Raw genomic sequence first — 23,426 nt, forward strand, 5'->3', positions numbered from 1 at the left:
TCTTTGGTCGCAAAAAAAATTAAGGTTTTTGACGAAATAGTCTCTATATAGTGGACTTTAATGATGATCAATGGTTTGAAGGTCCAAACTGCAGTTTCAATGCAGCTTCAAAGGGCTGTACACGATTCCAGCCAAGGAATACAGGTCTTATCTAGCAAAAAGATTGGCCATTTTCTTAAAAGAATTCATATTTATACACTTTTTAACCACAAATGCTCTGCATATGCATCACAGAACTGTTATCAACATTGATAATAATAAGAAATCATGTGACACTGAAGAATGGAGTACAGGCGGCTGAAAATTTAGCTTATTTGACATCACAGGAATAAATTAAATTTTAAAATACATTAACATCAAATAAATGCTGCCTTTTTTTTTTTTTTTTTTAAACAGTTAAAGACTTTGTAGTTCCCAAACTTTTGAACAGTAGTTTATACATAAAATTTCCATACTTTGGGGGGTGGGGGGGGGGGGGGTAAAGTGTTTATATACACATTTCATAAAGGAAAGTCTACTTTTCAGCTTATTTTGCAGCCATCTGACTGAGTGACATTTTGTCTGAATGGGAATTTTGTTACAAGAAACAAAAAATCCAAGGTCCCTTGATATTAAAAAATGCTTAAAATAGGGGTATAAGATTATGAAACACAACCAAATAAACAATAATTGTTATTTTTGTATTATAAACCATGTGACCTCCTTGGATTTCTTGTTTTATAAGAGCACCTAATGGCCAACATCTTTGAACCAACTTTCTGCTGCCAATTTTTTTCTAAATCATTTAATTATTTTCTGGAATAATTTAATGGTACACATATTTTATAAATAAATGGAATTCCAATAACATTCAACTAATGAATGCTGGGGCATATGACAATCTCATCTGACACTGAAGGGAAGTTCACAAAAATGTTTTAGAAACGATATGTTGAGAAGATATATTAAGAATGTTAAACAGCTGTAGTTACCCATAGTATGGAAAAAAAGTCAATGGCTAACAACTGTTTGGTTACCAACATTCTCAAAAAATCTTCTTTTGTGTTCAACAGAAGAGAGAAATTCATCAGGTTTTAAAAACCTTAAGCAAAATGCTCATTTTTAGGTGAACTATCCCTTTAACGCAACTTACACACTAATTGATTTGTTAGCCCGCTCAGAACATTTTGCAGTCTACATTTCATTCATTTCCCTTTCATGTAAAAAGGAACAAATGTGAGCTCATCTTGTAATGGGAAGTGGGTTTCGTCTGGAACATTTGAAGGCTGCACGGACAGTTTTCACTTCATCAATCCTCTACAGGCGAGACTTGAGGAATGGAAGGATGCTATCTGCTTGTGGGAGATGAACAATGATCCATTTCATTCCTGCTTACTCTAAAGAATGCCTAAATGGGAAAAGAGACAGAAAAAACAGAAACAGCAATTGTGCATGAAAACAAAAATCACAGTTTTATAATGTTTGGGATCAACCTCAGGATGTAATAATGCAAAATGAGCTCTATCCTAATAGAAACGTATGCAGATACCACTTTATGACATCACATTAAACCTCTGCCTAAATCCCTCTTAAGATCTTTCCTTATTTTCATAGGAGATCTTATTTATGTTGAACTAGACGGCTCTCTTTGAGGTGAGTTTAAGTCTAAGACAGATTCATTAGTCAGATGTCTACCTGACCTGGTATAAACTCTTAAGGGAGTTTAGATAGCAGGCCCAACGCTCTATCTTCCCCTGCAAATGTCCAGTAGGCACATTACATTACACCCCTACATCTTTCTACTTCGCAAGCACTCAGAGAAACAAGTATTACGTTAATCCTCTTCGCCAATTTATCTTAAACACATATTGCTAATGCTGCAATAAATTCAATCGAGTCTGCAGGGCTCGCTTTAGAGACAAGAAAGATAAAAAGAAGTGAAGACGACTGATAAAACCAGGGATTTTTATTTTAAAAAAGTAAAATACAACGATGCTATAAAAAGAAAATTAAAAAATGTATATATAAATACAATTTTAACTTAAACCATTCTTTCCATGTTTAATCTTTATTTCCTGGGCTGGCTTTTGCATCCTTTCCGTTCTTCTTGGTGAGACCACTGAAATATTTCTCTCTGAAAGAGTTGTGACCCTGGTACGGGGTGAAGCGAGGGTCAGCAATGTGCGCAAGTTTGTCCGAATCCTGCAAGAAAGCATATTAAACAGCTTTAATAAAGAACATCAGAAGTGCAGGATGCAAGCAGGTCTTCAATGGTGCAGAATTGTATTTTATTAGCATTTTCTCCTTAGAAGTTATGAACAACAGTCAATTTCAAAAGGCTAATTGGTTCTGTGCTGGATTGTTTTTATTAGCAGTAGCCTATATATTCAAGTGGAGCTGGTTACTTTCTTACTTTACATTTTCTGGATGAAAATGTAGCTTCATAAATTTACGGTTCAACCACTGATGTCACATGGACTATTTAACGATGCCCTTACTACCTTGCGTTGCTGTGTATTCAGGGTCAGAAAGCTCTCAGATTTCATTAAAAACATCTTAATTTGTGTTCCAAAGATGAATGAACTTTAGTTTTTTGACAGGTAGTATAGGTTTGAAATGACAAGTAATGCAAGAAAAATAGCATTTTTGGGCAGTGTAATTTTAGGTTTTTATCCGTTTTAAATGTACTGTTGCAACCGAAATTATTCAACCCCCCAGAGACTGCTGTACTTTACAAATACAAGCTTTTCTGAAGATCCAGGACTTATAAAATTGCATCTACAACAGATTACTGGCATATTAAAAGTGACAATGTCAATACTTAACGTAATGTTTTTGAATTTGAGGATTTTTTAAATAACACAGCTATGTCATAATTATTCAACACTGCTGTTTTTAAGTCACTTATTGTCTTCAAACACAATTAAGCCTTTAGAAACTATTAAAGAAAACAGAATTAGCTTGGGCTGTTACACATACATTTAACCCATACATGTGCTGAAGTTGAGTAGCAAATATGGCAAATGAGTCAACAGAGCTCTCTCAAATGTTATAGAGAAGAAATAGTTCTATTATATTAGAAAGTCTAAGGCTACATGAAGATTTCCAAGGCATTAAAAATTCCAGAGACACAGGTAGAAGCCTTATTTCCCAGTTTAAAGTGTGTTGTACCAGAAAACCTTAAGGGTGTTGAACAAAAAAAAAAGCAAAATATCATAAAATGCTTGAGCAAAGCAACCGGCAATGTACAGCCAAAGGCTTGCAAGATGACCCGACAAAAGAAGGAAAACATTGCAATGCAGTGCATAGGAAGAACATTAGACACGTATGGCCTTCATATTGAGGCATCTTGCCGAGTATCACTCTTGACCAAGAAGAACAAAAAAAAGCTGACTTGAGCATGCTAAAATTCATTTGGTTAAACCTGTAAAGTTCTGCAAGAATGTTTTATGGAATATTGTGACCAAACTTTTTGGACCTGTGGACCAGCAGTATGCCTAGTGCAATAAAAGCTTATAAGCAGAAGCACACCATCTCCATTGTCAAACATGGGTGTGGGCCAGTCCTGTTATGGGGTTGTTTTACTCTAGCAGGAAGTGGAAATCATGACCGTATGAAGTACATCTTGGATTCTTTGAAGTATCAGGCCATTTTGGGAAGAATTGTGATGCCTTTGGTGCAAAGACTGAAGCTAATGATCAATGGACTTTCCTGCAGGACAATCATCCCAAAGTATACAGCCAAAATCTACATATGCTTGGTTCAGGGATTAGTCACAGAATGTTCTTGAGTGGCCTCTTCAGTCTCCAGATTTAATTCTTATTGAAAATATTGGTTGAATTTGAAGAAAGCAGTGGCAAGGTGAAAACGAAGATTATCAGTAAGTGATCTGAAAGCTTTTTCAGGCGAGGAATGGGCCAAGGCTGCAGTAGAGATGTGACGGAAGCTTCTAAGCACTTCCAAGCAGCGTTTATTGGTGGTTTTAAAGAATAAAAGATTATGTGCCAAATTTTGCTCCTGGAGGTTGAACAATTAACAATTGAACAAGCTTTTTTCATTATTCATCAACTTACATTCTCAGAATTACTTAAATGTGTATTAATAAAAAAATATCTAATAGTTCACTGATGCCTTTGTTGAATTGTTTTAAACAAAATTTTGTTCTCTGCAGCAAAATGTCTTGCAGATCAAGAAGAACAATAGACAAGTATGGCCTTCATGTTGAGGCATCTTGCCTTGACAAAGAAAAACAAAAACACTGACTTGAGCATGCTAAAATTTATTTGGATAGACCTGTGGAGTTCTGGAAGAATGTTTTATGGAATGATGTGTCCAAACTGAAACTTTTTGGACCTTTAAATCACCAGTATGTAGAAGCCAACCATCTCCATTGTCAAACATGGACGTGGACCAGTCCTGTTATGGGGTTGTTTTACTGTAGCAGGAAGTAGAAATCATGACCGTATGAAGTACATCTTGGATTCTTTGAAATATCAAGCCATTTTGACAAGAATTGTGATGCCTTTGGTGCAAAGACTTCAGCTAATGATTTTCATTATTTATCAACTTACATTCTCAGAATTACTCAAATGTATATTAATAAGCTTTTTCTAATATTTTACTGATGCGTTTGTTGAATCGGGCATTTTGTCCCGCGTCAGCATTTATTCAACAGTTAATAACGCTCAACATTCAAAAGGTAAATATTATTCATCCAATAAAGTGTAGGTCTATGTATTTCATAGAAAATCGTGTCTAGTACTATATAAATTACAAAGGTTTAATTGGCATCTTTATTTCAAACGACCCGACCGACCCGAATATCATTAAAAATATTTTTGGATGACTCGTAACCGCAGACACCCGCTCATTTTGGATCAACCCGCGCATCACTGGCTCGCTGTCATCATTTCGCAATTCGCACAAATCTATATACAATACTGCCATCAACGGTATATCTCCTCACGCATGCGCAGAAAGCACCTTCTAGTTTGTAGTCAGGCGTCGTCAGTTCGGTGTGTTCGAGCCCAGTTTAATTGCCTAGACGCCCTCAGACGCAGCCGACTAGAGGCGACAAGACGGTAGGCTTTCGTCGGTGCTAGTCGGTTGGCGCCGGGTTGGTGTGTCCCGGGCTTTACTCAAATCTCTCAACAAAACTACACAAAAAACAAAGGTGAACTAAAGCAAAATGGCAGAAACAGGTTTAAACATTTGGCCCAGTACGGCACACTTTTATGTCTTCCCTTCACAAGCTCACAGTCAAGTGCCTAATGACAGACAGCAGAGTGTTAAGTTCCTCAGATTTTCCTGCTCAGAGTGGAGGCCAGGATCTTAAGCAGGACCTGCTGGAGAAGGGCAGGAGGGAAGCACACTGCGCCGCAGGCTAACGAGGTGGCAGAAAGACTGTGAGCTGAAAGTGATGACTCCAGCTCTGGGCCTGCAAACCATCAACGGCACCTTCCTCAACACACTCCCTTCTGCCAGTCAGCAAGGACTCAGTTCAGGTCACACGCGCCGGGCCCTTAGTTTACAATGCAACTTACGCAACACAGACCACACAAGCCTCCAGAACAGACCCTAGTGTCTGTGGCGGCCTAAGTGGGCTGTAATGTCAATTAGAATTACTGGATGAACAAATGAAGATGGAAAGCACAGTGAATCTCATGAAAAATGTCATGAAATGTCATATTTCACTCCAAAATCAAACCAACATGGTTACAAAGATTTCAAATAAATGCTATTATTTTACACATTCTAGTCAAAGAATCCAGAAAAAAGGTAAATATATAAAATATATTAAAATATAAAAGTTATTTTAAATGTTAGCAATATTTTACAGTATTGTATAAATGCAACATATGTAGAGATTTAAAATTTGTAACTATTAATCTAATAAATGCATTAAAATAATAGTTTATTATAAGTATATAAATAATAGTAATATTTTATTTATTAATTTTTTGTCTGGTGGACAGCATAAACTTTACTGCATTAAAACGATGTAAATAATTGCCTGTATATGTCAGAAAAATAATGTCACAGTACAAAGGGTTTTTTATTACTTTTTTATTCAAAATATACTCTAGTAATCTCTGCTTTTTTTTTTTTTTTTTTTTTTTTTTTAAGATTTACTCGAGAAGAAAACCAGATCTTTGGTGTAGGCATTTCAGCAGGGGACATGAGGACACACAGATTCTATGTGCCAAAATGCCAAATGTAAAGAGAAACAACAGAGCGAGAGAGAGATGGAAACAGTAAGAAAGAGAATGAGACAAGACAGAAACAGGGCCTCATCTTGACTCAGAGTTGTTTGACAGCTCTGGACTAATGCTAGATCTGCTAAGCTCCTAAAAGTCCTGTGCTCTGTTCTAAAAATAAGCTTCACTGGGTAATATTTATCCCATAATGCAACAAGACATGTTCCTTCTGTTCTCAAACAAAAGCAACAGAACTCTAAACCTAATATTATAATTCATGTGAAGAGCATCGTAGAACAGTCTTACAGAGCCGATCAAGGACATTAGGATAAACATCCATACACAACGAGCGGTGGACACTATTCAGATGTTTCTTCAGCTACTGCTGGACATGAGAAATTTTGCAGAGATCTCTGTAATATTATTAATGGATCCAATGCCAAGATCACATCAGAGCTACTTGAGCTTCGGGAAATGAGCCAGTTTTTCAAAGAAGAGACTGATTTGATAGTCATTTTGTCATTGGGTTTGAAGCAAGTTTAGGAAATAGACAAGGACATGATCTGTAGGTAACATGTTCCAGGTTTGGAGCACAAGTTGGTGGAGACACATGCTAGTCTGGGTAAATATTTGTGAGCGTGTTACAGGAAAGCTTTTATGGGAACAATTTGGGGTTTTGAAGTGAAGTTGTTGTCAAATCCAAAGATGGATTGTTTTCCATACAATGTGTGATTAAGTCATTAAAGCGGCGTAAAAACAAAGAGTCAATCACAGCCAGATGGCAGGATTATTTTCAGATTGACGCCATAAAAGACGTAACCATATAAAACATATTCAGGACAGTTCACATACATCAATTTTATCTTTAGACCAAGGGGTCTCCACCCGAAAAACCCTTACATACCTCAGGCTCCTTGGTCTTCTCCATGGTGATCAGTCTTCGTGACGTGTGACTGGACAGAGTTTGTTCGCAGTTGCTGATGAGAGTCAAACAAGGGTGAAGAGGCACCATCTCCTCACAGTACCTGCAGAACACAGTACAATTTTAGATCAGCCAGCTGCATGCTTACCAAACGAAACACCTTGATAGTGGTAGGGGATGTCACAACTATCCACTGTTGTTGCTGAAATTGTGCCACTGCGCATAGATTGCCTGCCAATTATTTCACAGGCAACAAAAGAGTCACCAAAATAACAACAGAAGCAATGCATGAATGTTCATTAAGGACAACATTTGATGTCTTGCTGTAGCAGTTACTATATCTTTTCGTTCACTATGGAAAAGACAGAAATTTTTGTGACCACATTTGTTGGGTTACAGACAAAACTAAATTTCACATTTAATACTTGAACAAGTTAATAAAGACAACAAGAACCTCCGGTCCTGATTGCTCGCCTTGTTCTTGCTCCGAGTAGAAGCCCTTGCTCCGAGTAGAAGGTCCTAAGAAGCCCGACTCTAAGCCCGGCTGCTGCCATGGGAGGCAAGCACACTAACAAGGACACCAAAGACCGCCACTTCTAGTGCCAGTAGCCATTGAACCTCTTAGGATCAGGGGAGTGAGGTTTACCTGCACAGATCTTACAACTTTACACTAAACCACCCTAAACTGTACTTCCATCTAACCATCCTGCCCCATTCTTAGTCCAAGTGGGACACAAACTCAGGCTGTCAGCATGGAAGGAGGACACACTTACAAGGAAGCTAAAGACCATAGCCTCTAGCGTCAGTCACTAGTGAGTCTCTTGAAATCATGGTAGTGAGATTTACCTACACAGCTCTTAGCAGCTGGGCTCTGTTACACTCACCCCCTAAACCCCACTCCCATCTGGGGATGGGCACCAATGTAACACCTCCAGTCGTAACCGCCCCGCCTCATTTCTGTTCCAAGTAGGACTCAAACCCGGGCTGCCGGCATGGGAGGCAAGGGTGTTCATTAGGACGCCAAAGTCTGCCGCCTCTAGTGCCAGTTGCAATTGCGCCTCTTAGGATCAGGTGAGTGAGGTTTACCTGCGCAGATCTTACTAGTTGGCCTACTTTACACTCAACCCCCTAAACTCTACTCTCATCTAACCATCCTGCCTTATTCTTGTTCGGACTTAGTCGGACTTGAACTCGAGTTGCCGGCATGGGAGGTGGGCGCACAAAAAAGGACGGTAAAGTCTGTAGCCTCTGGCATCAGTCGCTAATGTTGCCTTTTGAGAATCAGGGGAGTGAGGTTAACTTGCACAGCTCTTACTGGCCTCTGTTACATTCACCCCCCTAAACCCCACTCCCATCTGGGTCACAGCACCAATGTAACCCCCACGGGACTAACCATCCTGCCTCATTCTTAGTTCAGGTGGGACTCAACCTCAGGCTGCCTGCATGGAAGGAGGAGGCACTTACAAGGAAGCTAAAGACCGCAGCCTCTAGTGTCAGTCACTAGTGCGTCCATTGAGATCATAGTAGTGAGGTTTACCTATACACAGCTCTTAGCAGCTGCCTCTGTTACACTCATCCCCTAAACCCCACTCCCATCTGGGGATGGGCACCAATGTAACCTGGTCCCAGGATGGGAGGCAGGTGTGCTAACAACAACACTAAAGACCACACCCTCTAGTGTCAGTTGCAAGTGCGCTTCTCGAGATCAGGGAAGGGAGGTTTACCTGCACGGTTCTTACCAGCTGGCCTCCTTTACACCAACATTTTTGTGTTTCTTATTAAAACAAAATTGTTCATGGAAGGGATGCAAGCGTCTTGAACCCTAAGTATGCATCACATTAATAATTCATAATAACTTCTGGTTCATTTTAGAGATGAGAAAAGAAGAAAAAAGACTAAAGACTGACTAAAGGCCCTAATATATTTCAGGCAAAATCAAACTACTGTGATGTAGAACAAAATCAGGCCAAAACAAAGTTTGTTTAAAGACCCTGAAAGAGCCTGCCAAAGAAATCTTTCTGGAAAAGTTTGCTTCAACTGGTAAACACCTTTGAATCACCATTGGTCTGTGGTGATTACATAATCAGTATGTGTGATTCAATAATAATAATAAGAGAGTCTGATTCAAACTGCTAGCTCACAAGCAAATTCAAAGCAGTTGTTGCGTCCCAATTTTTGCCTACTCTTTTTATTTGTGTTCATACTTCTGAAACAAATCCGCCTTCAAGCCTCAATGGTTTGTGGGCAATATTAGCCATTAGATTGTGCATGGATCTGGACTTTGAATCACCACCTAGAAATAGTAGACCATCCATTCAGGTACTTTTAGGATACTTATTTCAACATACTAAGATTTGGGACAAGCTAATTCTAATTTCAAAAACTACTTGGAATTGATTTTGTGCGGATTGGGACACAGCAAGTGTCCTGAACTCTTCTGGCAGACTCGTTAAAAATAGTCCTTTGTCTTTGAATTGGACTACACAGCTTCTGCTGTGTTTGTTGTTGGACTGATTTGTTGATACATGATGCTCTAAAGACCGATTTAACAAAAAACTTCTGAAAACACATATTTTACCAATAGTAACTAGTCTGTTGTCATTTTTAGTCTTTGTTTTTCACATTTGTAACCATTTCAAATCGCAATCTGAAGCCCTGCCACAACCATAAGAGCCCAGAACCACTGAGAACATCCAAACTATTCGTTGTTCCCAGAGGCAGTGAAGACATTAAGTAGGGACATTAACTCAGCAGGGAGTTGAGCTGGTGGGCTGTTAACATTCACACGCTGACAGACGCGTTCGCACGCATCGACTCCCTTCATTTTTCAGACGATTACGTAAATATGGCTAGCGCATGAAATCAATGAAAAAAATCGGTTAGAGGGCTGCTAGCTCTAGCTGAACCTCATCCACACAATGCCACTGATCCACAAACCATTGCGCACAGGCAGTTAGCTGCGTTTCAAACAAATCATAAATTATGTGCCCTCTTTTCAACGGACCTGACAAAGCAAAACAAGGAGGCATACGAAGCATACATATTCTCCATCGCAGTGTTTACACGGAGCTACTCCTGTCACCTTGGAGAAACGTCTAACAAATGTCAGCTTTCCAGGAAAGGGCCCTCTGGAGAACCCCATCCACAGAAATCACATGACGGAATCACATTTCTGAATATAGGGCAATGAGTCACAACAGACAAGTGCATTATGGTGTACTAATGACTGACTAACATCCCATGTGGCTCACACTCATCCCTGCCTTTACTTCATGACGTCCAAGTCCCGTAAGCGAGATTATTCTTCTAGTTGCAACAATATGCGGTGGTAACAAAAGAATTAACGTAAAGGTCAAAGATGTGTTAACTGAATCAAAGACTCACTGTTCTCTATCATGTTGACGTCTACATCACCATGGACATTATTTAAATTATGTAAGGATATGTTTCTTTGTCATACCTCATTAGGTTTGTTTGTAACAAGTGCTTGTTGCGTCACCAGAAAAGTTCATGTTTACTACGAAAGAAGTGATTTAATTTGGACTGGGGCTTGATTATGAACTTTCTCCTCAAGATGAAGTGGATAAATCAGATACTGAGGGCTGTTTCCACTTCTAACTGTTACAAGGGTAATCAGCGCTGAAGCCCCAGATTCCAGCAGCAGTCATCTGCTCCTCTGACACCGAAGTTTATAAACACAAGTGTTGCTATACTAACGCCGCTCTGAAGATGTGGTCATAAAGCTCCTGACGCCAGCGCCTCCTTGTGGTGATGTCACTGACAGTTATACTGGTTCTTAGTTAAATCCTTCCTGTCTGCAGACTCCAACACATTCACCAGATACACTTCTGACCCGTCAGCCGGAAATACTGGAGTTCAGTTCTGCGTAGTTTGGTTTTGACTCACTGCTGCACGTAGTGATAAAGACATACAGTGCCATTCAAAGTTTGAGGTCATGAAGATTTTTTTTGGTTTTGTTTTTGGAAGTCTCTTATGCTTACCAAGACTGCATTTATTCAATCAAATACAGTAAAAACAGTACTACTGTAAAATAATATTACAATTTAATATAAGATTTTACAATTTTTTATATATTTTAAAATGTAATTTATTTCTGTGATTATTTTCAGCAGCCACTACCTCCAGACTTCAGTGTCACATGGCCCTTCAGAAATGATTTTAATATGCTAATTTTATGCAGAAATATTTATTATTATTATCAATGTTGAAAACAGCTGTGCTGCTTAATATTTTTGTGAAAACCATGATACATTTTTAATTCAGAATTCTTGATGAACAGAACGTTCAAGATCAGCATTTATTTGAAATATGAATCTTTTGTAAAATTATAAATGTCTTTGCTGTCTCTTTTGATGAATTAATTTAAAGGGATGGTTTACCCAAACATAAAAACACTGTCAGTAATTACTCATCCTCTTGTCATGTTCAAGACTTTCTTTCATCTTCAAAACATAAATTAAGGTATTTTTGATGAAATCTGAGAGCTTTCAGAAACCTGCAAAGACAGCAATGCAACTGACATGTTTAAGGCCCAGAAAGGTAGTAAGGACGTCGATAAAATAGTCCACGTGACATCAGTGGTTCAACTGTAAATGTTATGAAGCTATGAGAATACTTTTATGCAAAAAGAATACAAAAATAATGACTTTACTCAACAATTTCTTCTTGCTGTACATAAAACAGGCTTCATAAACATGTCTGAAGATTTCGACAGAGAGGATGACTTGCAATTTTTTGCCCAGCCTTACTAATTTGAACCAGAATATACAGACAATGAACTAAGAGAGATGGACGGTCTAGGTCAGAATGCTGGCTCCTGTGTCAGCAGCACCACACGCATGCATCGCCATTCTCTTGTGAACCAAGTCAAAGAAATTGCTGAATAAAGTTGTTATTTTTGTTTTTTTGTGCACAAAAAGAAAGCTTTATTGTAGCTTTATAAAATTACAGTTGAATCACTGTGGTCACATAAACAATTTTAACGACATCCTTACTAAATTTCTGGGCCTTGAAAGTGTCAGTTGCATTGCTGCCTATGCAGGGTCAGAAAGCTCTAGAATTTCATCAAAAATTCCAAAGTTAGTTAGTTCCAAAGATGAACAAACGTCTTACAGGTTTGAAACGACATTAGGGTTGATGACCGAATTTCCCTTTAATGCGTACTTGCTGATTAAAAGTTGAATGTCTTGTACAATGCAGGTACAAGCGCTTTCACTTCCACTATTATACCTTAATTAATCTGTAGGATATTATATGAAAAATAAAAAATGATGAGGAAAAAGAACTGTTATATGTGACTGTACCTGCACGCCCCTACTTAGAAAGCACTTTAGTTGTATATTAAATAAAGACAACGCAAGCTAAATTCATTATTGTCAGCATCAGCAATCCAGAGGAAGTAAAACCCATAACTATACGATGGAAAATCTGTCTATAAGCGGGACAGAGGTGAGGTAAAGGTGTAGATCAAGCAGCGGGCCCCTCCTTTGAGTCACAACTCTTCCCGGGGCCTATAATCAGTGGATAGCATGATCTGTGGACACTGCTGTTTGTGGTCAGTGGGAAATACCCCATGACTTCACACCTGCTCCTTTGTTGGGCTGACCGCAGGTCAACAAGCCTGAGCAGGTTTAACATCCACCACCTTAACAGGGGGCTTGAGCTACTGATGCGCTTTGACCTCCTATCTACAGGCATAGGAAGGTACAAGATAGCCCCCTAGTGACTGATTCAGTACACATATGCTGGAGGAATATGCTGCATCTGATATAGTTAGTGAATGGGATCAAGCAGTCTGATTAGTACTTACTCTGGTCTGTAGATTGGAAGCCAATAGACAAGACGTCCACCTAAAACCAAGTGGTGGGCTGCAAAACTCAAGAGGTCGGCAAAGATATCGCTCAGGTGGTATGCCATTGAAACAGGAATGTGACTCTCTCCAGAGCTGCATTGGGAAATGAAACAGAAGATATTATAATCAACAGAAGAATGACAGAAGAAGGTTTTTAATGGGTTAGTCCAGCCAAAAATGAAAATTACTCAACCTCATGTCGTTCCAAACCCGTAAGAGCTTTGTTCACCTTCAGAACACAAATTGAGATATTTGTAATGAAATACAAAAGCTTTCCGACCCTGCATAGACAGCGAAACCACTGACACGTTCAAGACCCAGAAAGGTAGTAAGGACATTGTTACTGTAACCGTAATCTTATGAAGCTAAAAGAATACTTTTTGTGCTCAAACGAAACAAAAATAACTGTATTCAACAATCTCTTCTCTTCTGTGTCAGTCTTTGATGTGCGTTCACAAGAGTACCACGACAAATGCGTATCTTAATTTGTGTTCTGAAGATGAACGAAGGTCTTAAAGGTTTGGAATTACATGAGGGTGAGTAATTAATGACAGAATATTTATTTTTTGGTGAACTATCGCTTTAACAGAAATTTAAGAGGGACAGTTCACCAAAAATACAGTCATCATTTACTCGGCCTCAAATTGTTCTAATGGAACAGAAATGAAATGAGCTGTTTTTTTTTACTGTGCAAAGGAACATCTCGTTCACAAATCACGTTGCTCATAAAACCGTATGAACATATGAAAATTTGGTATGTTGTTCCCTTTTGTAGCTTGAAAAACTCCCCATTCATTGCAACTGGGGACACAAAGTCATTAGGTCACAAGAAAGTCATGTTTTACAACAACATGTGTGTGACTAAATGATGCCAATTTTCATTTTTGGGGTTTCCTATAAACAGATCGAGTCAATGTCAAAATCTGATACAGGGTATCCAGTCTATAAGCCATTATTATTTATTAGAGTTCATATGTGACCCTGGACCACAAAACCAGTCATTAAGATTGCACACAAGATTTAAGCTTAATAAATACGCTTTCCATTGATGTTTGAATAGGACAAGATTTGGCTGAGATATAACTATTTGAAAATCTGGAAACTGTGGAAGCAAAAAAATAAAATAAAATCTAAATACTGAGAAAATTGCCTTTAAAGTTGTCCAGATTAAGTTCTTAGCAATGCATATGACTAATCAGAATTAAAGTTTTGATATATTTATGGTAGGAAATTTACAAAACATCTTCATGGAACATGATCTTTACTTAACATCCTAATGATTTTTGGCATAAAAGAAAAATCTATTTGTCCCATACTATTTATTTATTATTATTGCTACAAATATACCTGTGCTATGTAAGACTGCTTTTGTGGTCCTGGGTCACATATTAGTAATTATAAAATATATAAAGTATATAAAGGTTTGCGTTTATTCAAGGACATATTCAGTCGATCTAAATTCACACTAAAGACTTATGTAATGCCACAAAACATTTACATTTCAAAAAGGAAAAAAAAAAGTCTGTCATGGTTTCCACAAAAATATTAAGCAGGACAACTATTTTCAACATTTATAATAATTATAATAATAATAATAAAGGCACCAAGTCAGCTTATTAGTTCATGTGACACTAAAGACTTAAGTAATGATGCTGATTTGTCATCACAGGAATAAATTACATTTTAAAACACATATAAAACAGGAAACAGGAAAAATATTTTAAATTGTAATATTATTCCTCAGTATTACTTTTTACTGTATTATTGATAAAAACAAATGTAGGCTCAGTGAACATGGGAGACGTCTTTCAAAAACATTTTAAAAAGGCTTTGAGAGCTAGTGTAACTGTATACTCTTGTGCCATTTGTTGTGTTAGAGGTGAGGTAAAGGATTACTGGATGACTGGCTCATATCTAAAGAGTGTTTCGAGTGGATTCATTAAAAATGCAGGTGCATAAAAGTGATAGGCTTACAAGTCCTCAGGAGGTTTGATGACATCTTTATGAGATCCCGTTCTCCTTGTGGACTCACGAATACCATATGGAGCTGCGCAAGGGAAAAGAAAAACACATAAAGCTTTAAAACTTCAGTTAATATTAACAAACAAAAAATGATGTGGCTTTAAAGGTGAAGTGTGTAATTTATGCACCACTAAAAATAACTGAACAATGTTTTCAAACAGTATTCACATAGCCCAGCTAGTGTTTTTGGACATCCAATCACGAATACTGCAGTATTTTTGATCACCTTTAAAGACCTGAACAAAAATTTACAGAATTTACTCACCCCCTTGTCATCCAAGATGTTCATGTCTTTGTTCAATTATGATTTTTGAGGAAATCATTTCAGGATTTCTCTCCATATAGTGAACTTCTATAGTGCCCTCAAGTTTGAACTTCCCAAAATGCAGTTTAAATGCAGCTTCAAAGGGCTCTTAACGATCCCAGCCAAGGAAGAACGGTCTTATCTAGCAAAACGATTGGCTATTTTCTAAAAAAAAAAAACAGACAATTTATTAACTTCCTCGGCTGGTCTCGTTTAGAGCTTTTTGAAGCTGTATTTTCAAAAATTCAAACTCTGGGGCACCATAGAAGTCCACTATATGGAGAGAAATCCTGAAATGTTTTTCTCAAAAACCTTTACGACTGATGAAAGAAAGACATGAACATCTTGGTTGACAAGAGGGTGAGTAAATTATCTGTAAATTTTTGTTCAGAAAGAGAACTTCTCTTAAGTTTCTAGGAACGTACGGTCTGTAACAATGGCATCAAACTGTGCGTTTTTTCTCCAAACAGGTTTGGAAGCATCAGACACCATGACATCCACATACAGACTCTCACTCCCATATTGCCGCAGGTTTGCTCGGATGTTCTCATCCGGTCCTCTCCATTTCTGATTCTTCCTGCTGGCTTTTCCTGCAACAGTTGTAAATGCTCACAGGTGTGTACTCACTACAAAAGTATGACTTAACATACATTGTGTGGAAAGCTGAAGAAGAGAATTTAAATGCTTTTTTTAAAAAAATACATACCTATTCCGTGGATAGTGTTATAATCAATGTCTGTTCCACATACATAAGCCCCAAAGTGTGAACACGCTACCAGAAGACTTCCTAAAAAGCAAAATGGAGTAAGAAAATGATTATGAAAGAAGTCAAGAAATCTCTGGAATATATCTGACTGTAGATCTTTACGTCTGCTTGACACTCTAAAAGTATGGCCTTTCCAGGCAACCAAAGAGCATTCAACTAAATAAGCACATCTGGTCTGCAGATCTCAGCGCATGTGGTGACAACAGACTTATGATAAAGCCCTGGCAACATCATGGCACGCTACAAACTCACACAATAAGCCTCGCTTTGGGAAAGAGACTGAGAGAGAAATGCAGCCCCCATGCTGTTTAAAAAGCCAGCATTCCTTCATTTGACTGATGACGCTCGAAAGTGGTACTTTTCAAAGTCAAAAGAAAGTGGGCCAACTGAGATTGAAAAGCGAGAATTTCTGTGAGCCATCACCAAAACAAAAACCTATAGAGATCTGCTCCTGGTTCGTGTTAGACGCAAATAAGAAACAGAAGATGATGGCACATATCTTCAATCACCCAGACAAGCTGTCAGATGTGATTTCACTCAGAACGAGAAACAAACACAAACACCTGTGTCGGTCTGGCCCAAAATGAAGCGTCCAAATTGCTCTGATTAACAACATGCCAAACTAACACATTTTGCAAGACTAAATGAGTTAATTTGCAGAATAAAGATATCTGACATCAGATGTGTTGGATGAGAAACTTATACACTGACTTTGCTGAATGACTTTTTATATTAAAACTGACTTTTTATGGCTAGTTGTCAAAGAACCAACCATGCTGAAATAAAAATGAACACAAATATATAGTGTACTACTACTAAAAAAATCTATTTAAAAAAAACACTGTTCTTTTAAACTTTCTATTCATCACAAAGATTTCAAAATGCATTACAAAAAAAATTATTCCACAAAAATATTAAAGCAGCACAACTGTTTTGAGCATTAATAATGTTTCAGCATTAGAAAGGTTTCTGAAGAATCGTGGGACTGGAGTAATGATCCTGAAAATTCAGCATGAGAATAAATTATATTTAAAAAATATTAAAATAGAAAAGAGTCTGTTTCATTTTAAATATTATTTAAATTTTTTTTACTGTGTTTTTGGCTAAATAAATGCAGCTCTGGTGAGCATAAGAGCCATCTTTCAAAAATATTTAATTTTACTGACCCCAAACTTTGGAAGAGCAGCATATACGATGGCGATTTTACAACAGCTTTTAATCTGGCTCATGCAATCAGATATTAAAGTCTGAATTTATGCAAAGAGGCATAAATGGCTGTTTTTCAAAGATTTCAAATGTACAGACATTTCCTCACCTGTTCCAACAAAAGGATCGTAAACCAAATCCTCAGCCTTTACTTTGGCATGATTGGCCATGATGAAGGAGAGGCCAGCGTCCATACTAGTGTTCCCAATGAAATGTCTCTTCTTAACACTGTAAGAGCGAATCAATTCTCTCTGACCATCTGCAATCTGAAGAGAAAACAGTTCAATATTTAAAAGTTGATATAGTAAGTTAACTTTTATTTCAAATACAGATCTGGCCATTAAAAATGCGTCTATTTTCACGCGGCAGCCTGCAATTCGGCACGCGAGGCCACGCGTCATGCCGCAGCGGCTTTTTTAGATTTTTTTACAACGTGGTTGCACTTCATACAATATCCACCAGGTGGCGCAAGGAACAACATTCTGTAGCCAAACCCTGCACAAAGAGGGATATTTGGACAGTATTTACGTCTGTATTTCATTCTGTATGTAACGGCAAAGTATTTATAATTTCGTTTCTTTTTTATTAAGGTAATTTAGAAAAAAAAAGTTTGGAGCATTTTTGTTCGTTAAACGTAAGCTTTTTGTTTCTTAAAGACCAAGCGGCAGACAGTGAGTTTACCTACTCTGTTTTTCAATTTGCCTTCTCAAATCACGAATTGGCTAAAATAAAATCCATAGATGTAAAACAAAAGATTTAAATACTAAGAGATATAAATGTGTGCTATTAGGTGCCAATCGTTTGTGCGGAGAGTGCAAAACACATTTTTAGGACATGAAGGATCAAGCTCGATCAGTTACATTTTTTTCAGTGGAAAATATGTAACCACTATTTTTTGTCAGACATGATAAATAAATATGTAGAAAGACTTAAATTACTACTTAACGAAAAAAAACGAGGATTTGAGGAGGACTGTTAACTGCATCATCACTGACTCAGAAAACAGTAGTTTCTAAATAAATAATTAAAATATCTCCTTACTGTTTGACAGTCAAGGTATTTACTTGTTCCAGTGTTTTGTGGCAAGCTTTAAACAAGGAACCCTTCCAAGCTGTGCTGAACGTGCGCTCAATGCTGCTGACAGGACCGTGTTTCCACCAGCGCTGCAAGTTTTTTTTTAATCACCACTGAATGTTAAAACATAATTTTAGCCCGCATTTGATCTTTGACGGATTAAAATGCAGGGCTATACGTCTTAAAAGTGTAACATGGAAATATAATGGATGTACTGCGAAAAAAGTTTTATACTCGACAGTAAGTACGTTTACATGGACAACAATATTCCGATTTTAACGCGATTAAATACTCTGATTAAGAAGTAACCATGTAAAATGATATATTTTAATTAATTTAATCCGACTAAAGTCATATTTTGAGTAAACACAAATCGAATTAAGACAGGTGGAGTATTCCTATTTTAGTCGCATTATGGAAGACATGTACACACCTTAATCACACTATTCCCCTTGTGTAGGATTTTTCGCCATATTTTGTGACAGGATACACAAATGCTGCGCTCCAGGCAGGTTTTTGAGCTCGTAAATCACGTCTTCAAAGAACTTTGTAGCGTTCCAAGCAAGTCACGCCAAGAATTTATTATTTTTATAGTATTAATAATTTGATTGCAACGTTAAATTGTCCTAAATATTACTCTATTTTTCCACCGTGTGCCACTTGCATAAACACCGCACCCCTTTATTGTTGTTTCTTGGGCTAAGTCATGTCAGAACTGGGAACTGGGAGTGCGTCGATCTAGTACGAGTTCACGGGTGGGAATTCACGGTTTTAACTGCCGTTCCAGTGCACTTTCACTGGTAGAAGTTTGGAAAAACACGGGTAACGGGTTGCCTGGAACGCGGCATAACGCTCTCAGTTGGTCGCGCTTTAGTTTCATTTTTATTTATTTATTTGTTTCTTCAACATGGGCGGAATCCAAAACATATAGATGAAGACGTTCTGCTTTCTTGTAATTTGCTTGCTGCTTTCATTTTTACGTCACTGTTTAGATTTTATTCGCTGCTTGCAATGGCGATAACAATACAGTGCATCATTTCTCCCTGTTGAGCGCATTGCTGGACGATGTGTGTCAAATACATCCACGGTGCAATTAAGTACAACAACAGAAAAAGTGACTATAGTCATGCCACTATGTACAGTGGTTGAGGTCTAAAATGTTCTAATATTTGTTAAGTGATCATTTGCTTTACTATTTGTAAATTGTATACAATAAAAATATATTTTGTTCTGTAATTTGCTTGGCCTGACTTGGCTTTCATTAATGAAAAGAAAATGTAGTTGTTGTTATATTTGTCTTGAAAATATCGATATACCAACAACTATATTTTCTATATATTTTCATCTGTGTGCGTGCGTGCGCGTATATAGATAGATAGATAGATAGATAGATAGATAGATAGATAGATAGATAGATAGATAGATAGATAGATAGATAGATAGATGAAAATAGAGAAAATATAGTTCAAGAACAAAATATAGAACAAAATGTGTACACACAAATGTTAATATACACTTTAAAAATATTAAATGATATCTGTTTAAAAAACTGTTTCACATGAAAAATATAATTTTATTGCATGTCGCGGTGTTATGTGTAGTTGAGTCAAAGAAGGCTACAGTTAGCCAGCTCTAGATCAGTGAGTCTCAAGCCACCCCCCTTCCCCTGGTTTGCATTTGTATAGCTCCAGTAATCATTTACATATAAAAGCTACACCGAGGCCAAGGTGACATGAATCATGGGGGGTGTCAGGTGCTAAGCCTTCCACATCAATTTTTGGCAGTTCCCTACAATTATCTGTGCTAACTGCGCATTCCTGTGAACAGCCATTAACCTGAAACTTCTGCGACAATTCACAGTGTCGTTAAATGACGAAAACCACTTTTTTCATGCAGTGTACATCGCAAAACCTCTAGTGTCTTCATGTACTGTATATTGAAGTTTAGACAGTTTGCAAGAATATTTAGTATCACTGGTGTGAAAATGCTGTTAGATGGCGGTGGAGTAAACGGGAGTTGAGACTGGCAGATCCAGCTATTTTAGGCTACTTTGAATTTAAAGTTCAGGTTGCATTGTCCGATAAAAAAAAAATAAAAATGATCAGAACTATCAGCACAGTATATAACACTAATCTGGTTGCACAATAGAAAGAAATATGCAAACACTAGCCATGAGCCGTGTCAATTTCGACACAAAGGGAAGTGGGAACTATTTGTTTTTTTCAGTTATTTTAAAAGTAGCAGTTAATGAGGCGATCAGCGGCAGTATAAAGAGCGAAATGTTTATGAATAGCCGAATGGGGATGGGGGGTGAATGCTGCCTGTTTTGCCTTGTAATCAACATTTTATTGAGACTGTTTTTGGGGGGGTCCAACTGTGTAGCATTCGGTTTAATTGCGGATTCAGCATTCAAATGCATGCCAGGGAAAAGGGGAAAGCTTTCCTCACACGCTCCACCTATGATACACCCTCTTATCACAAAACATTAGTGTCCACACCCCTGACACACTGTACGAATATATACAGTCCATCCATCTGTAAAGTCATCTCAAAATGACCAAAATCAGCAAGCTGCATTCCCAAGACATCAGGGTGATGAGGTCTGCTGGAAGTTCTACTCAAGAAATATCCCGACATCTGAAATCCATTGGTGTACACGCTACATTGAGCACTATCCGGAGACACTACAAAGAAAGATCATCACACAAACGTAATCCTCGCAAAATAACGGAGTAAGTTACCCACTGCATGACGCGAACACAAACACTGGCCTAAATACCGGTTAATGCTAAGTGGTGGTTATGCATAAACTGTCAAATGTTTAACTATTTTCTGTTTTGCCCTTGATTTTAGAGACATTGTCCTATCCATAGAGAATATCACTCATCAGAATGATGAACTGGTGTCATGTTCCGTGAAAAAACAGCTATGGCGTGACAGCGGAGTGGAAATAAGCGAGCGATCCATTCGGAGGATAAGGCAAAAGCTTGGGTGGAAGTATGGGAAAACTCAACATTGTCCCATGATCAGAGACAAAAATAAAGAGTTACGTCTCCAACAAGCCCAAAAATGGATTGCTGAGAAGGAGTCATTTCACGATGTAATTTTCACTGATGAAACAACAGTGGCTTTGGACCGCTTTGCCACCATGTCATTTCGTAGAAGTGGGAGACACGTGTCTAAACCAAAGCCAAAGCACCCGCTAAAAGTTCATGTTTGGGGAGCAATATCCAGACTGGGTCCGGGACCGATTGCAATCTTCGAAGGCATAATGGACCGGTCTTTCTTTGAAAATGCTATTGTAACAGAAACTGCTGCCCCATACATTAGGGAAAACTTCGGAGCACATCACCGTTTTTTCCAGGACAATGACCCGAAGCACACTGCTGCAGGCAGACTCATTGCTGAACAGGGTGTAAACTGGGTGAAGACTCCCGCCGAATCCCCCGACATGAATCCCATTGAAATGGTGTGGCATGCTCTGAAAGATTATATTCGAAAAGTAGCAAAACCAACTACAAAGTCTGACTTAATTGATGCCATAAATAAATTCTGGTTTGAGGAACTTACAGCAGTGGCATGCAACAAGTACATAAACAGACTGTTTAAAGTTCTTCCGGCTGTGGTGAAACATCAGGGTGGACATACTGGAATGTAACGATGTATAAAGTTGTTTAAAAATGTCTAAGCATTGGCAAAACTGTAAAATGAAAATAAAATGTACATTAATGATCACTTGAATAAATAAGCTTTTTTAACGTTGTTGTTCAGAATCTGCTGTTATCAAAAACATAAAATAATACTGATAATACTGATAAAAATGCATAAACACGAGTTTAATGCATAAATAAACCTGAGTGAGCATAGTAGCCCGGGATTATCAGAGATAGGTTTATTAATATTTCATTTTGAGTTAAGAAATTATTATATTAATTGTTATAGAAATTAATACAATATTACATAATTATATAGGCGTTGCTGTATATGCCAATGCTGTCTGTGCGCGATTTAGACAGCATTCACAAGTGTATCATGAATAAATATTACATGTATTTCCAATTAAAAAGCCCTACAAGAAACATTTCATGCATCACACACAGTCTTGTCCATTAACTGATCCTCTTTTTTTCCGTATTATTCGTTTATATCCATTATTTTCAACTTCATTTTGATCTCTTTACATAACATTCTGGGCTGCGTTTCGATTAATTTTAGTGCTTAAAAGCGTTTTCATTTTGTGAGCGTTCGTTATTGTTTCACGTGCCTTTCCCAAAAGTGCACTTAACACAATTGCAAATTGCAATTAATATACAAATCATTGAAGAGTGAATTATTCACGTAGTTTCATTTGGAAATAATTTATTGTCACACAGTGAAATAGGCCTACATTCCTTATATTAACTGATAGTATTTTTTTCCGTGTTGGTATTAATATTATTATCATTATCATTATTATTACTATTAGTAATAATATTACTATTAGCCAGTTATTATTGTATATATTTTTAGTTTCGTTTATATTCGTTTCCCCCACCCTTAATTTTGCTCTCTTTACTTAACGTTCATGTAAATGATACTGTAAATGCTTGACATATGCTATATGACTGAATTTTACTGGAATGTAGTTTAAAGGTTGAATTGAACATATTTTATTTTGTTTCGTCTAATTAATAGACTAGACTATATAATTACTAAACTGTTTTACTGAGGAATGCATCATTCACGTAGTTTCATTTGTAAATGAAAACATGCTAATTTATCGTCACACACGGGGAGAAATACAATCAAAAATTTTATTGGCATAATTGTCAGGTGTTAAAAATAAATAGCCCTAACCAGATATTAAAATAATAGTAGCCTATTAATAATAAAGTGATTTAGAGCTATCTACTTTTTTGTTTATTGTGAATCGCTTAACCTAAATAACGTTCTGTATATCCTATTTGCCATATATTTAGCAAATATTGTAAACGACAATTATGCCAATAAAGTTTTGCCTTTATGATTGTATTAATGCCCGTGTGTGACCATAAACGATTTACAAATGGAACGTGAATGATTCACTCGACAATGAAACACTTTAT

The 23,426-nt window shown here is 37.4% G+C and overlaps 1 protein-coding gene across 2 annotated transcripts in view; it reads right to left on the minus strand.

Moving 5' to 3' along the window:
- Positions 1 to 463: 463 nt before the first annotated feature.
- Positions 464 to 23,426, minus strand: part of trmt11 (tRNA methyltransferase 11 homolog) — a 26,597-nt gene continuing 3,634 nt past the window's right edge. For both annotated transcript variants that reach the window (XM_073847207.1, XM_073847208.1), the window contains exons 7-13: positions 17,378 to 17,534; positions 16,003 to 16,083; positions 15,722 to 15,886; positions 14,945 to 15,017; positions 12,929 to 13,063; positions 7,081 to 7,201; positions 464 to 2,181 (exon numbers count right to left, since the gene is read on the minus strand). In XM_073847207.1, the coding sequence (XP_073703308.1) occupies positions 2,041 to 2,181; positions 7,081 to 7,201; positions 12,929 to 13,063; positions 14,945 to 15,017; positions 15,722 to 15,886; positions 16,003 to 16,083; positions 17,378 to 17,534 (873 nt within the window). In that variant the 3' untranslated portion in view covers positions 464 to 2,040. The remainder of the gene's footprint in view (positions 2,182 to 7,080; positions 7,202 to 12,928; positions 13,064 to 14,944; positions 15,018 to 15,721; positions 15,887 to 16,002; positions 16,084 to 17,377; positions 17,535 to 23,426) is intronic.

This window comes from Garra rufa, chromosome 9 (genome assembly GCF_049309525.1).
Source record: "Garra rufa chromosome 9, GarRuf1.0, whole genome shotgun sequence".
In the NCBI taxonomy this organism is placed as follows: domain Eukaryota; kingdom Metazoa; phylum Chordata; class Actinopteri; order Cypriniformes; family Cyprinidae; genus Garra; species Garra rufa.